Raw genomic sequence first — 14,134 nt, 5'->3', positions numbered from 1 at the left:
ACAGTGAATCATTTAAGGCTGTGAATTGAACAAAGAGCAAGATTGCAGTACAAGACAAACACCTAATCGCTTTTGCTTCAGCCAAGTAATCTCCAACTCAATAAAAGGTGTTATGCTTTGACTTTCAATTACCTTTATTCTTAGCTTCATTTTCTTCAATACTCCATGGATTGTGCTTACCTTGTTGCCTTTAACTTTCGATTACCTTTATTCTTAGCTTCATTTTCTTCACTACTCGACTTTTGCCACATGAGCCCTTTTTCAATTTTGGATTTAATGTCAAAATTATATACTCCTTTTGCCTTGATCTTGATCGATTTGCAAGCTACGTTAGGGGGTGTTTTTTTCTCTCCAACTTCTGATGTGGGATTATTGTAACGCTTCCACTTAAAAAAACAATTCACTAACCCACAAGAATAGAAATAAACCTAGGTCCTTGAACAAATCAAGAAATGACCTATATGAATGACCAAGCTAGTCTTTGTTTAGGGAAGACATAAGTGATTAATTATAAATATATATATTATATTATAAATGAATTAAAATTTAATTATTATAAATAAGTTAATCTTAATTATCTTATTATATTTTATTTATTAATTAAATAAAAATAAATAAATAAATTCATAAATAAAATTATCAATATTTTCAAATAAAAAATACTTATTTAAATATCATCATTTCTATTTTGTCTTTCAGAATATTCAAACTAAATACACTACCATTTGAATATTAATGTGTTTTCAAAATTTATATATTATTGCATCATATCACAAATTTTTGTGCGTATGTATTTGAACATTTATTATGATTATAATGTAATAAAATGGGTTTTTAATTAGGTTTTATTATAATGTATTATAATATAAATATATTTATATTGTGATTATAATATATTTTTTCGTACTAATATTTTATAATAAAAGTAATAGTATTAGACATACTTTTTTATATCTCACTGACATCTAACACATCATACCTATTAATTAACATTGTTCACTTGATGCTTTTTTAATGCTTTTAAAAAAGACAAAATTTATATTAAAAAAAAAACACTATACAATATATATATATATATATATATATATATATATATATATATATATATCTAAAAAATTATATACATTTTTTAAATGATTTTATCATAAAAAACTAAAAACAATTAAACATTCTCCATCATTGTTTTATTCTTTTAGATAATCCAAATAAAAAAAATTAAATATTCTATTTTTCTCAAATCACAACAAAACATGATTTATCAATTTAAAATTAGAAAAAATTAAAAAAAAATCATTATTCTTATTACACAATTATGATTTTTTTTTTAAATTATAGTAAAAAAAAAAAAGAAATGTTTTTAAAAAAACTCATTATATGTTGTTTTGAAAATATTTCTTAAAAGTATTTTTATATTAGATAACAAATTATACCATCATGGTACATGATAATTTGTAAAAGTTAAAATCCAAAATTTTGGTTTAAAAATTGAATGTTCATGATGAGAGCTAATATGAGGCCCACATGCTTTATATGCCCTAAAAAAAGTGTTTTAGGGCATGTTTGGTTGATATTTTTGAAAACTATTATGGAAAACAATTTTTTAGAACGGTTTTTAAAAACAGTTTTTTATGTTTTTAGAAAAAAAAAATTGTATTTGGGAACTGAATTCTGAAAAACGATTTGTGTTCTAAAAAAAAAAAAACATGTTTGATTGAGTTAATAAAAAAGTTTTTAAGAATAAATAAAACAAAAAACATGTTTGAAAGTTATTTTTTTAATTAATAAAGTGTTTTCTTCCATTAATTTGATATTATAAATATATAAATAATTTTCATATGTATAATTCATTTAAATTATAAAAAAAATATTTCATTTTAAAATTTTTACACCAGTTATAATTTTCTTAAACAAATGATGACTTGTAACCATATGTTAGTATATTAATTTCAATAATTTAAGGCTGAAGAAAGGGTTTGTGGGCGGGTGCGGTGGTTGGGTGGAGAGCTCACCTTTGTGAAAACACAAAAAGCAACTAAGAAAAAAAAAACACAAAAAATAATCTATTTTTTGAACAGTGAAAAAACAATGAAAACATTTTTTTATTGTTATCAAAAAAATTGTTTTTGAAAACACGGAAAACACAAAAAACAAAAACACACCCCCTTCCCCAAACAAGTTTTTTGTGTTTTTTGGTTTCAAGAATGAAAAACAGTTCTTAAAAACAAGAACAAAAAATAGGCCCTTAAATGCGTCACCTAATTTTAGTTTAAGGATATATATGAAATTTTACTCTATTATTTTAGTAAATAACCCTTAAGGGGATTTCCTTTCTTTTGGGTTATTATCACCTCTAACTCACTCAATTAACAAAGAAAACTTAGATTCCAAAAAATAAATTTAATTCAAAAAATGATTTTATATATTTATTCTATTTTTATTGAATAAATTAAGAAAGAAAGAAATTTTTTAAACAAAATCATTATCTAAATCAAGTTTCTTTGCTATTTTCATCAACAAATTTAGGTAATAATATTTAAATTTGAATAAAAAAATTTTAATTAAAGAGAATGGATATTTATATATAATTTTTTAAAATTGTTAAGAAATGAAAGAAAATAATGTTTATTTAAATAGTTTGGGTAATAATATTTAGCTTTCCATGTCTAAATTATTTTAATTAAATTACATGATTGACTAAATCAAGTCTCCCTTTTTTTTCCACAAAAAATTTTAGTAATAACATTTGAATTTGAATTCAAAAAAATAATTTAATTAAAAACAATGGACAATTATATTTTTTTAAATTTGTAAGGAGTGAAAGAAAATAATGTTTATTTAAATAGTTTCGGCTATAGGTTTGCATTAAAAAAAAAAAAAAAAACTAATCATCTTTTTTTTCATCAAATTTAATTTGGTGATAATATTTAAATTTTTGTGTTAAAAAGATGAGCACTTCCCAAAACAGACTAATGATGATGTACCTCACCTGCTTGAGGGTTTGCCTCCCGTAAAGTTTGGCTGGTTTAATTGAGCATCGGGCCAAAGATGGACCCTCCTTACTTTTCTGGTACTTCAGATCCAACAAATGATTGAAATGTTGGTTTGCACTTCCCAAAACAAGCTAATGATGATGTACATCATCTACTTAAGGGTTTGCCTCTCATGAACTTTGGCTGGTTTGATTGAGCATCGGGCCAAAGTTGGACCCTCCTTACTTTCTAGTACTTCATATCCAACCAATGATTGAAATGTTGGTTAGCACTTCCCAAAATAGGCTAATGATGATGTACGTCCTTCGCCTGAGGGTTTGCCACCCATGAACTTTGGCTGGTTTGACTTCTAAACTTAAAATTGTGAGACACATACTAAGTATATAGTCATTACTTTACTCCATACTCTAAACTCTAAGCTCTAGAACCTTTTAAGAAGTCATCTTAAAAGTTCTTTTAGCGGAAAAGATACTGTGGTGTATCGATTTGCAACCTTAATAGAGGTTTAAAATGATCCAATGAAGATATTAGGTATTACAATAAGAATGTGAAAGAAGTGTATAGATGTTAATAAATATAAAACCTTGGGAATACTTGTGTCTAAATAACAAAAAATTAATTGTCTATCCTAAATTAATCACAACATAAATCATATAATGAGAATATAAAACCTTGGGAATGCTTGTTCTTGAAAGACAAGCATTACTCTTGGAAGTCTGAAATTGAGAGACAAGCATGCCAATAAAGGAAAAAAAGGGAGATTAGAGGAGAGAATTTCATTTGCCTATGTTCTTCCCAAGAATGGCAGCTTTCATGGATGGTTTGTTCTCGAGCTTTCCTTCAATGCTGTAATTTCCTGCAGGATTTTCCATTATAAACCTAACATGCAAGATTTGCATATCCTACTTTTGCAGCTAAATGCAACAAAGATTTTCCTTCCTCATTGACAGAGCACGACATATTTCTGTGTTTGTTAATTATATTCCAGACCACCTCTACATGATGATGTTGCAATGCCTCATGCAATGCGGTATTACCCGTCTCACTCTTTACACCCAAAACCCCCTCTGTTGAATTAATCAACAATTTCACTAGCAGTGAATTGCCAGCTCTGGCTGCAATGTGAAATGCAGTGTCTCCTCTGCAATTTTTTTCCATAACAAGAAAGGGCAAGTCCTTACAAATGAGTTCTACAATCTCATCATGTCTAAAGATCGTTGCTAGGTGAAGAACTGTGTTTTTCTGGGGAGGGGCGTCACTTGGATACAAGATGCAGCAGGTACACCAGTGTGTCTATCGTCTGGTCCTTGTTCCACGACTTTTATGAATTCAAGGATGTCACCTTGTATCGTAGGTCTGTACAAATCAGGTCCATGGAACTAGCTGTCACATGGTCCTCCTCCAACAATTTGGCATCCTTATGCTCAGAGATTGGCAGGATGGCTTGCTTCTTGGGTTGTTTTTGCCTTTGTTTCCCTGTCTTCCTTCTTTCTCCCCTCCCCTCCTTTCTTAGCCTCTCAAAATTCATCATTAAATCGTGTTGTCTCATAATATCTCCTATTGTAGTTAACTTGCCTAATCAAATCTGTTAGCTGTGCTTGTATTTATGCTGGTTCAAGAAGTTCAAAAGAAAAATGTAATAATGGCACACACAGTACTTACCTAGAAAAAAAAATTATCAGATGAAAATGAATGCTTTCCTAAATCGATAATATAGATTAAAAAAGAAAGACTTAAACATGAACCCCACTCGAGTCCTTTCAAGGTAACAACCGTTCTGGCCAAGTTAGCAAAACCTAATTCAGAATGAGTTCATATATTATTAGTCCACCGCCGGCCATGAGACACCTGCACTCTCTTGCTTGGGATGGAAGTAAGGGCCAAGTCAATATGTGAGGGAAGAACCTATGCATTCCATATATATGAAAGCCTCCAAAAGTTTATACAGTCATATAAAAATCATTACAGTAGAATACTGAGAAGCTAGCTAGATGAGATCAGAGTCTGAAATTCAACATCCCCATGGTTTTTTCATCAAATAGTTTGCACGCATTATCCAAAGCAAAGGCCTTGCCTGTATCATATAACACTAAACAAGACCCAAATAATAAAAGATCTGCACAAGATAAGTGAATAAAAAACTTGATACTCAAAAGAACTTCATATGACAGTCCAACTTACATCACACAGGTCTTCCAGCAGACACGGAATGGATATGAAGCACGGCAACTCAAATATCTTACTCGTTTGCTGGAGTTTGAAATGTGACGTCGTATGAAGAAAAGTCTTCATGGGTGTGTTTGAATCATACGGGTTAGATGAAGAGACCAGGCGTTTGACAATTTCCAAGAAAATGTTTGAGAAGCTCAAGGAATCCACTTCTCTCTTCTCCAAACTCAATGGGAACATCTCGGAAACTATTTGGAAGCATCAACACCAATCCCAGAAAGTAAAAAAGTGCGATCATTGTGCTTTATAAAATTCTTTTAACCAGTTCTAGAGTTATGTGGGTTTGGGTCTTTGAGCGGGTTTGGACGTTATGTCCGTGAAATCCGTCGTCAATACGTCCAACTAAGCATCAAACTCAACTTAAGAATATTAGGTTCAAAATTTCCAATCTATGTCAAACACGTGGGGAATTTAGGTTATTAAGATTTACTACAATATGAGTTACCAAACAAAGAGTTGATTTTACCCAAGGGTCTCCAATGGGCGGGCTGGGCCAGGCCGGGCTGTAAATAGGAGGCCCGCGGCCCAGGTCGGGCCAGGCCTATGGGCCCATTGACTGGTCAATGGGCCGGGCCATGCTAAAATGCTAGGCCCGCGGCCCGGCCTATGAGCCCGCGGGCTTTTTGAAATAAGCCAAAATGGCTTTCAAAAAAAGGAAGGGAAAGGGGAGATTCAAACCCCTCCCCTCATGCTTAAATTTCAAGGATCTAACCAACTGAACTACATTCCTTTTATGTTTATTAATTGAGTTAGTTATATATATATAAAAATAAAGTATATTATTTATAAAAAAAAAATTAAAGGCTCCAACGGTCATGTGACCGTTGGAGCCTAGCTCCAGCCCATGTGAGTCATATGACCGTTGGAGCTAAGCCTCCAACGGTCACATGGCCAATTTTTTTTTTTTTTTTTAACCTTCCTATAAATACATTTTCTTCCTTTTCATTTTTTCATCAAATTCTCTCTATTTCTCTCACATTTTACAATATTTCAAATTCTTTTATTTTTCCCTCAAATTATACAATATTGTTGGTGGTGCAAAACAAACATTGGTGGCTCCAAGAGTTCAAATTTGCTAGGAATTTCTGCATCGGTTCTCTAATTGAGTAACATACTTCACCCCTACTACTTTATTTTTTGTTACATTTTTTTTTATATTTATTACTTGATTATTTTTGGCATAATATTTGATCAATAATTATAATATGACAAGTGCTTCTTCATCTAGTCCATGTGATGAAATATCATCAAACAAAAAATTTACTTCAAATATATGAAATTTTTTTGATAGAATAGAAATAATTTTAGAAAATAATAAAAAAGAAATAAAAGCAAAATGTAAAATTTGTAATAAATTTCTTACTGGTGGCTCAAATGCAGGCACAAGTCATTTAAAAAGACATCATGAAAATTGTAAAACTAAAAATAATGTAGATATTAGAAATTATATGCAATTAGGTAAAAATGAAAGTGGAAATTTAAAAACATTTTCTTATGATGAATCTAACTGTCGTGAAGAAATGATTGATTATATAATAAGAGCAGAACAACCTTTCAACATGGTGGAAACTCATGATTTTGTAGGAACAATTCAACGAGGTATTAATCCTCAATTTAAAGGTTGGTCTGGAAATACAGTTAAAATATATATTATGAAAAAATTTTATACACAAAAAGAAATTTTAAAAAATTTTTTTGTAAATTTTGAAGGAAATATTTGTTTAACATCTGATATTTGGACATCTTTAACTCACACTGGTTTTTTATGTATAACTGCTCACTACATTGATAATGAATGTAAATTAAATAAAAGAATAATTTCATTTAAATTAATAAATGCTCCACATAGTGGTAAAAATATAGCATCTTTAATAAATGATGAAATTATAGATTTAGGCATTCGTGATAAAATATTGACAATAACATTAGATAATGCTGCTAATAATGATGCAGCAATACATAGACTAAAACGATATTGGCAAGTAAAAGAAGATCATGCTAAAATATTTCATGTGCGTTGTTGTGCACATATTTTAAATTTAATTGTAAAGGATGGATTAAAAAATGTTGATAGTACATTGGAAAAAATTAGAGGCATTGCATATAGTATTAATAGTTCTCAAGCAAAACATGAATTATTTTTTTATTGTTGCAAAATGTTAAATATGAAAAGAAAAAATATAAATTTGGATATGGCCACTAGATGGAATTCCACATATAAACTTTTACAAAATATTACAAAATATAGAAAAGTAGTCGAATTATATGAAATACAATTAATTAACAATGATTGTGAAGCAGATATTTATGCATTAAATGATTATGATTGGCATATTGCGGATCTTTTAAGAGATCTTTTTGAAATTTTTGATACTTCAACAAACATTTTTTGTGGTGTATATTATCCAACTTCAAATCGAGTTATTATGCAAATAACTAATATTTTTATTGTACTTCAAAAATATTTAAGTTTTGAAATATTTAATGATACAATATTTGCAATGATAGAAAAATTTAGAAAATATTGGGGAGAAATACCTTTAATTTTTTATATTGCTTTAATTGTGGACCCTAGATTGAAATTTGAAGCTTTGGATGAATGGTTAACAATTATTTATTTTAATGACCAAATAAAAATTGAAGAAATTAAAAATGAAATAAATTCATTATTATATAATTTATATAACTATTATAAAGAAAAATATGGTAATGATATTAATAGTATTAAATTACCACCTACATCTACAAACTCCTCATCTTTTTATAAAGGAGCTCTAGAAATGTTGAAAAGTCGAAAAAAGACAACAAATAGTTCTTCAAATAATACATCTGATTTAGATAAATATCTTAATACTGATATAATTTCATTTGAAGATCAAGAAGATTTTGATATTTTAATATGGTGGAAATCACATCAACACAAATATTTTGTGCTTTCTATAATTGCTCGTGATGTACTAACAGTTCCTGTGAGTACAGTTGCATCAGAAGCTGCTTTTAGTGCAGGTGGAAGAGTAGTTAGTAAAAAACGATGCAACTTAGCGCCAGATGTTATTGAAGCAGGGATATGTGTGAAAGATTGGGAAATAGCAGATAAAAGGATATTCGATTCCATTCGAGAAACAGAGATATTTGCCGATATGGAATCTTTAAAATTATCAAGATCTTCATGGATGCACGATAGTTCGCCATCACCGCCAGAAAATAATGACTAAATGTATATTATATTTTTATTTTTATTTTTATTTTTATTTTTTGTGGTTGAAAAATACAGATGATTGACAAATAAATAGGTGCCAACCTAGTTAGGATGTATTTATTTTGTAGTGATGTAAACTTTTCCTACATTTTCAAATGTAATTATACATTCAATGAATAAAATTTTGAAATTAATATTTTTTTTAATACTTTTTATTTTTGTAGTTTTTTTTAAAGGGGCGGGCCTACGGGCCGGGCCTAAAGCGGGCCGCGGGCTTTTTGGAGACCCTTAATTTTACCGTCTATAAAATATATAAATCATGTTATGAAATAAGATAAAGGTTTGTAATCTTATGTCACATAACTAATTAAACTTTGGCTATCCCTTTTAGTAATATTGAGTTTTTACAAGTATAATAAGTTGCACGAAAGTATGTAAAGTGTTAGTCTAAAATGTATGGAATAAATTTGTCTAACTTATTTATAAAATATATAAATCATAGATTAAATAAGATAAAATTTTAAGATCTTATATCACATAACTAATTAGAGGGATTGAATATGCGGTCCTTAATTATCATTGGCTCTATATAAAAACAAGATCATAAACTTTTTGCTATCCCAAGATGATTTTTCAGTAACCTTGAGTTTTTACTAGTATTGTAAGTTGTAAGAAAGCATGTAGAGTTTTAGTTTAAGATGTATGGAACAAAATTATCAATTTGACTTAATAATCGAAAAAAATTTCTTTTATCAATTAATCTGCAAATTTTTTTTATTAATTCTTTTTCATTAACAATAACTGCAACATGAAATCAATGTAACATACACGCAATCCTAAAAAGTATTGTACCAAAGTCATTTAACAAGTTTAAGATTTTGTTATTAGAAATCTATTTTAATGATGAGTTTAGGATATAGTTGTCAATATCATTGTTAAATAATTTGCAGGAAATAATAACATGGGAATATTTTTTTCAAATTCCATTAAACTTACGCTATGTTTGTTTCCGGAAAGTTCTAAGGGAAGAAGAAAGAATGTTAAAGAAAATGTTTTTTTTTTATATATATTTGGTTTCAAAGGAAAGTTGAAATATATATATTTTTTACTTGTTAAGTAATGATTTTTCTCAAATTAATCATTTTGAAAGAACACTCCAAAGACTGTCACTTGAACCCTTCCTTTCTTTATTTCACTTTAATATGAATATATATATATAAAAGCTTAAATTATTTATTTTATTAGTTAAACATTGAAGCATAAATAGACTTACGTATGCACATAGACACATGTGTAATTTAATATTATTATGGATACAACCACCTTCTTTTTGGCGGGCAGCCATTCAACAGACATTACTCAATAATCATGGTTAAAGCAAGTAGGAGAACGTTTCTCAGAGGGGACTCTCAAGATAATGAAATAAATTTTTGGGATTTCGAAGAATTTTTTCTTTTTTTCTTTTCTAATTAAAAAAGCAAAGACAAATATGCATTGATCAGTATGGATGAATGGAGTATTTATTGAAATATATATAGAACTGCCTGATTGACATAGAATATTTCACAAATTACAGCTCCAAAAACTACAGATTTATATGACAGATGATCATGTACAACACCACCAATATATTGAAGTTCTGATCACACTAAGCATTTATACGTAACATACTTGTCTACGAAGTCATTGAGATCATGCTGAAAGAAGAAAGACATAGGAGAAGATGGAGCTACCATACATTATCAACAGAGCGAGCTAATCTTTCCGTTTGATTTTGGGGCTAGATGCCCATACCAGTATAAGAAACGGATAATAGGAGATGTACCTAACGATACAATTAGTAGAGCTATCTGGGAGAAAGAGTAAATGTAAGGGTATTAAGAGACCGACAAGGCAGATGATTCCAATAATTAAAACAACAATTGCGAGCCAATGAAGATTACTGACCGCCAGGTAAACACTTGCCATGAAGCCCAAGGACATTGCAATAACGGCCAGCCCCAAGAATGCCAAGCCCCACTGGATGGAAATATTAAATAAAAAGGTATCATGTAAATGTGCCCAGATGAGGGTGATTGCCGCGAGGATGGAGGTATGCATAGCAATGGTATTGCAGATCACGAATACATGGAACATATTTCTCATCAGCAAGGTAGCCATGCTGGCATTTGGGTTAGAGCTGTTGTAGCCACCTGGCATGGTAAAACCAGCAGCAAATGTCACTGTGGCAACAAGGGTCGAAACCAACAAAAGAGTGTTTGTCATGTCCTTGTACTCCTTCGTAGGATCAGATAGTTTAGGACGTCTACTTGGTGGGACCTTTGATTCTGGAGGCGGTTGTGCACCAGCAGATCCACTTGGTGGGACCTTCGATTCTGGAGGTGGTTGTGCATCAGCAGATCCACTTCGTTTGACCTTTGATTTTGGAGCTCGTTGTGCACGAGCAGACATGAGTGCTATACCAATTAGTGTCTGCGTGGTAGAGAAAAAGTTCCTGTTAATGTAATCATGAGTAGAAGGAAAACCAAATGTATGCGTCGTCCTCATCCTTATAATAATTCACATGCATCTAAGAAGGAAAATGCCATAGCACCGTAACAATGCATGGATGAGTCATTCTAATTTCTTAATCATGGCATGCAGTTGGAGGGCGAAACTAATAGTGGTACCATCATTCAGAAAACGAGATGCAATCATCATATAGATATACCTGGCGCATTCTCAATTTATCCATCATTGATTCTGCAATGTCCAAAGCAGTCTGGCCTTCTTCATTCACAAGATTCAGATCAACTCTTTTATCCCATGTTAAATAGTGTACGACCTTAGCATGTTTATGCCAGGTAGCCAAATGCAGAGGCGTGTTTCCATAATTGTCCTTCTCATTTATAAGGTTCTCAAGCCCCTCCCTTTTGAGCACAAAATCGACTATATCGTCTTTTCCATGCCTGGCTGCCACATGAAGAAAATTCCTACCCTCGTGTTTGCTTGGCAACTCTCCTGAGTCGGGGGAAAACTGGAGCAACTCTTTGACAATGTCCACATAGCCTCCCCTAGATGCAACATGGATGGGACAGAAGCCATCAGAGTCCGTTTGATATAGATCAAAGTTAGATTGGCGTAACAGCATTTGAACTCCCTCAAGATATCCAATCGAGGCTGCACAATGAAGTGGAGTCCTTCCATCTTTGTCTTTTTGGTGGACGAGCTTCATGGCCAGTATTTTGTCCAACATCTCTGCCATTTTTTCATCATATATAAAAGAAATTAAAATGAGAACGCATTTATGTTTTTTCCGTTAAATTAAAATGGAGAAGTCTATTGGCTTTTTTTTCAGCTTTTGCTTCAATATTCCTTGTTCCTAAAATATTAAAAATTTTATTAATTTAAGGGAGATTGATAATATTTATGAATCCCCTTCCCAGCCCAAAGGCCATCGATCGTTATAAATATTCTTCATCTTTGTTTTTTCAAAATCCTAATCCTATATTTTGTCGTCTTCTTATTCTTCTTCAAAACTCTATTCCTAATTCTTAATTTTCTTTTCTTATCACGAAATTTTAAAATTAACTAAAGAAAATATGCAGTTATGCCTTTGTTGTGTGCATATTGGATGATTTAAATAGAGAGGGGCAAAAGGGGCCGTGAGAAAAAGAGCCAAGAAAGAAGAATTGTCTACATGGTTTGGGGTTGAGTTTAAGTGATGGTTTAGGTTATGTTGTTTGAAAGTTTGAGGAAATCACGAAGGAAATAGAAAAGAAGGAAATAGAAAAGAAAAGTAAATGGAGAATAAATAAATAAATAAATATTAGATTTCATGTTAATAAATTATTTTTATATTTTTATATAAAAATTAAATAATTTTAAAATATATAAATTAAATAATTTTAAAAAATATAAATTTTTTTATTAATTTTAATTACATTTGACTTGTTTCATATTTTTCAGATAAAATTAAACATTAAAAAATTATTCTTTTAATGTTATTTTTTTCTCAATCATAGTTTTAAGATTTGATTTTAAACTTCAAGTTAGAGTTACGGTCTTTCTTCTTTCTTTATTTTCTTTATGTTTTATGTTTCTTATTGATGAGATGAAGTGGAAGGTATCCTAGACATTCCAAAAAAAAAATTATTAATTCATGATTTTGTATTATTCATCAATTTAACTGTTGCAATATTATTAAGAGGATGACAAGGCCAATAACAAAATTAACAAAATTTACAGAATTTTTAAAAACCAAAGAGGGAATTTATAATTAAAGGAAGCTTTTGAAAGGGTGGGCATCCCACGTGGGACAAACTCACGAAGTTATTCTTTCCCAGAATGGCACCATGGACTGCCGGCTTGGCTTTGCGGTCCCTGTTCTCCATGCGCTCCTCAACTTCAGAATTTTCTATTGCGTCGACCACATGGAAGTAGTTTGCTTCTGCAGCTAGATACAATGGTGACTTTCCCTCCTTATTCAGATAATAAGCGACTTGGGGATCTGCCTTAATAAGGATCTCCACCACCTCTTCCTGTTTGCAATGGTTTATCAGCGCCTCATGCAACACTATTTTTTTCTTTGTTGACAATTCTCAGCAATGAAGACTCGGCCTTCTCTACATCTCGGGATGCGCCAATTCCAGAAGGGCATGAATCCATGACAAACTTAACGAAAGATAAATCCCTCTTTCTAGCAGCAATATGAAGTGCAGTGTCGCCTTTGGAGTTTGTCTTTTTGATAAGGTCTGGACACTCTCCCATGATGTACTCCGCAAGCGTATGGTGTCCAAATCTTACTGCTATGTGCAGGCATGTGTTGTTCCGGGGGCTAACTTGGGAGAGAATTTCTGGGCGTTGAAGTTCCTTTTCGGAGGATATCGAGTGTAAAATTCGAATAAAGTCATCAACACGTCCTTGGGTCGCCTGCATGTACATGCGCCTGTCCATGAATCTCTCATGCGCCACATCTTTATCAGCGGGGGCGCGGAGTCCGGGAGGAGCACTTCCATTTCCTTCTTGAAGGATGTCACTTTCCCTAGCTTCTAAGATTGGGCTGAAAGACAGGAATTCTGACTCCCACTTCTTAGGCGTTACACTAGAATTCCCATCTGCTAGATCCCCCTCCCCAGGCATGTTTAATTGATCGGACAATCCCAAACTCTCACCTACACACAAATACAAGTTTCAGAGGAGGAGGAGGAGGAGGAGTCTCCTTTCCTTCCATGCATCCATCCTATATTTCAAATGATTGCGATGAGAGAATCTGTAGAACCTCTTATTTTGTTCCAGGTGGCATGACATGGCATGGCCTACTTTTACATCCAGCCTTGGAAGTGTACACCAGTAGTGGTGTCCAAACGCTGCCCCTTTACCTTATTCTTATTGTAATTTCATTTTGAATTTTGTACTTTAATCCAATCCCAATTTCCCAATCTTCTATAGCGACGTACAAATATATGATATACAGATCCTAATTTCAATTCTTTCTGATTTTACATTTTTATTTTTAAATTTCTAAATTTTTAATTTTTCAAAATGTTAAAATTTAAACTTTAATTTTATTTTTTAATCTTTAATCCTTAATTATACGAAAACAAATTTAAAAAAATATAGAAAAATTGAGTAAGACCATTTCCATCTATCGGATGATAGTGAATCATTTAAAGCTGTGAATTAAACAAAGGCAACATTGCATTACAAGACGAGCACCTAATAGTTTTTGCTTTGG

The 14,134-nt window shown here is 31.3% G+C and overlaps 1 protein-coding gene and 1 long non-coding RNA gene across 2 annotated transcripts; both read right to left on the bottom strand.

The window, feature by feature from the left end:
* Nucleotides 1-4,883: 4,883 nt before the first annotated feature.
* On the bottom strand, nt 4,884-5,538 carry LOC109123522 (uncharacterized). The gene is made up of 2 exons (XR_002031221.2): nt 5,172-5,538; nt 4,884-5,079 (listed from the first exon to the last, which is right to left on the bottom strand). It is a non-coding gene; the product is annotated as an uncharacterized LOC109123522 (long non-coding RNA).
* A 4,622-nt stretch (nt 5,539-10,160) lies between these two features.
* LOC104880848 (protein ACCELERATED CELL DEATH 6) lies at nt 10,161-11,662 on the bottom strand. Its single transcript, XM_059741341.1, has one exon. The coding sequence runs from the start codon at nt 11,660-11,662 to the stop codon at nt 11,090-11,092; it is 573 nt and encodes a 190-aa protein (XP_059597324.1). The 3' UTR covers nt 10,161-11,089.
* Nucleotides 11,663-14,134: the final 2,472 nt, after the last annotated feature.

This window comes from Vitis vinifera, chromosome 12 (genome assembly GCF_030704535.1).
Source record: "Vitis vinifera cultivar Pinot Noir 40024 chromosome 12, ASM3070453v1".
Taxonomy (NCBI): Eukaryota; Viridiplantae; Streptophyta; class Magnoliopsida; order Vitales; family Vitaceae; genus Vitis; species Vitis vinifera.
Note: the sequence above shows the minus strand (reverse complement) of the source record. Positions and strands in the feature narration are given on the sequence as shown.

Coding starts and splice junctions, on each gene's coding strand:
- LOC104880848 (XM_059741341.1), bottom strand. CDS start 11,662: ATGGCAGAGATGTTGGACAAAATACTGGCCATGAAGCTCGTCCACCAA.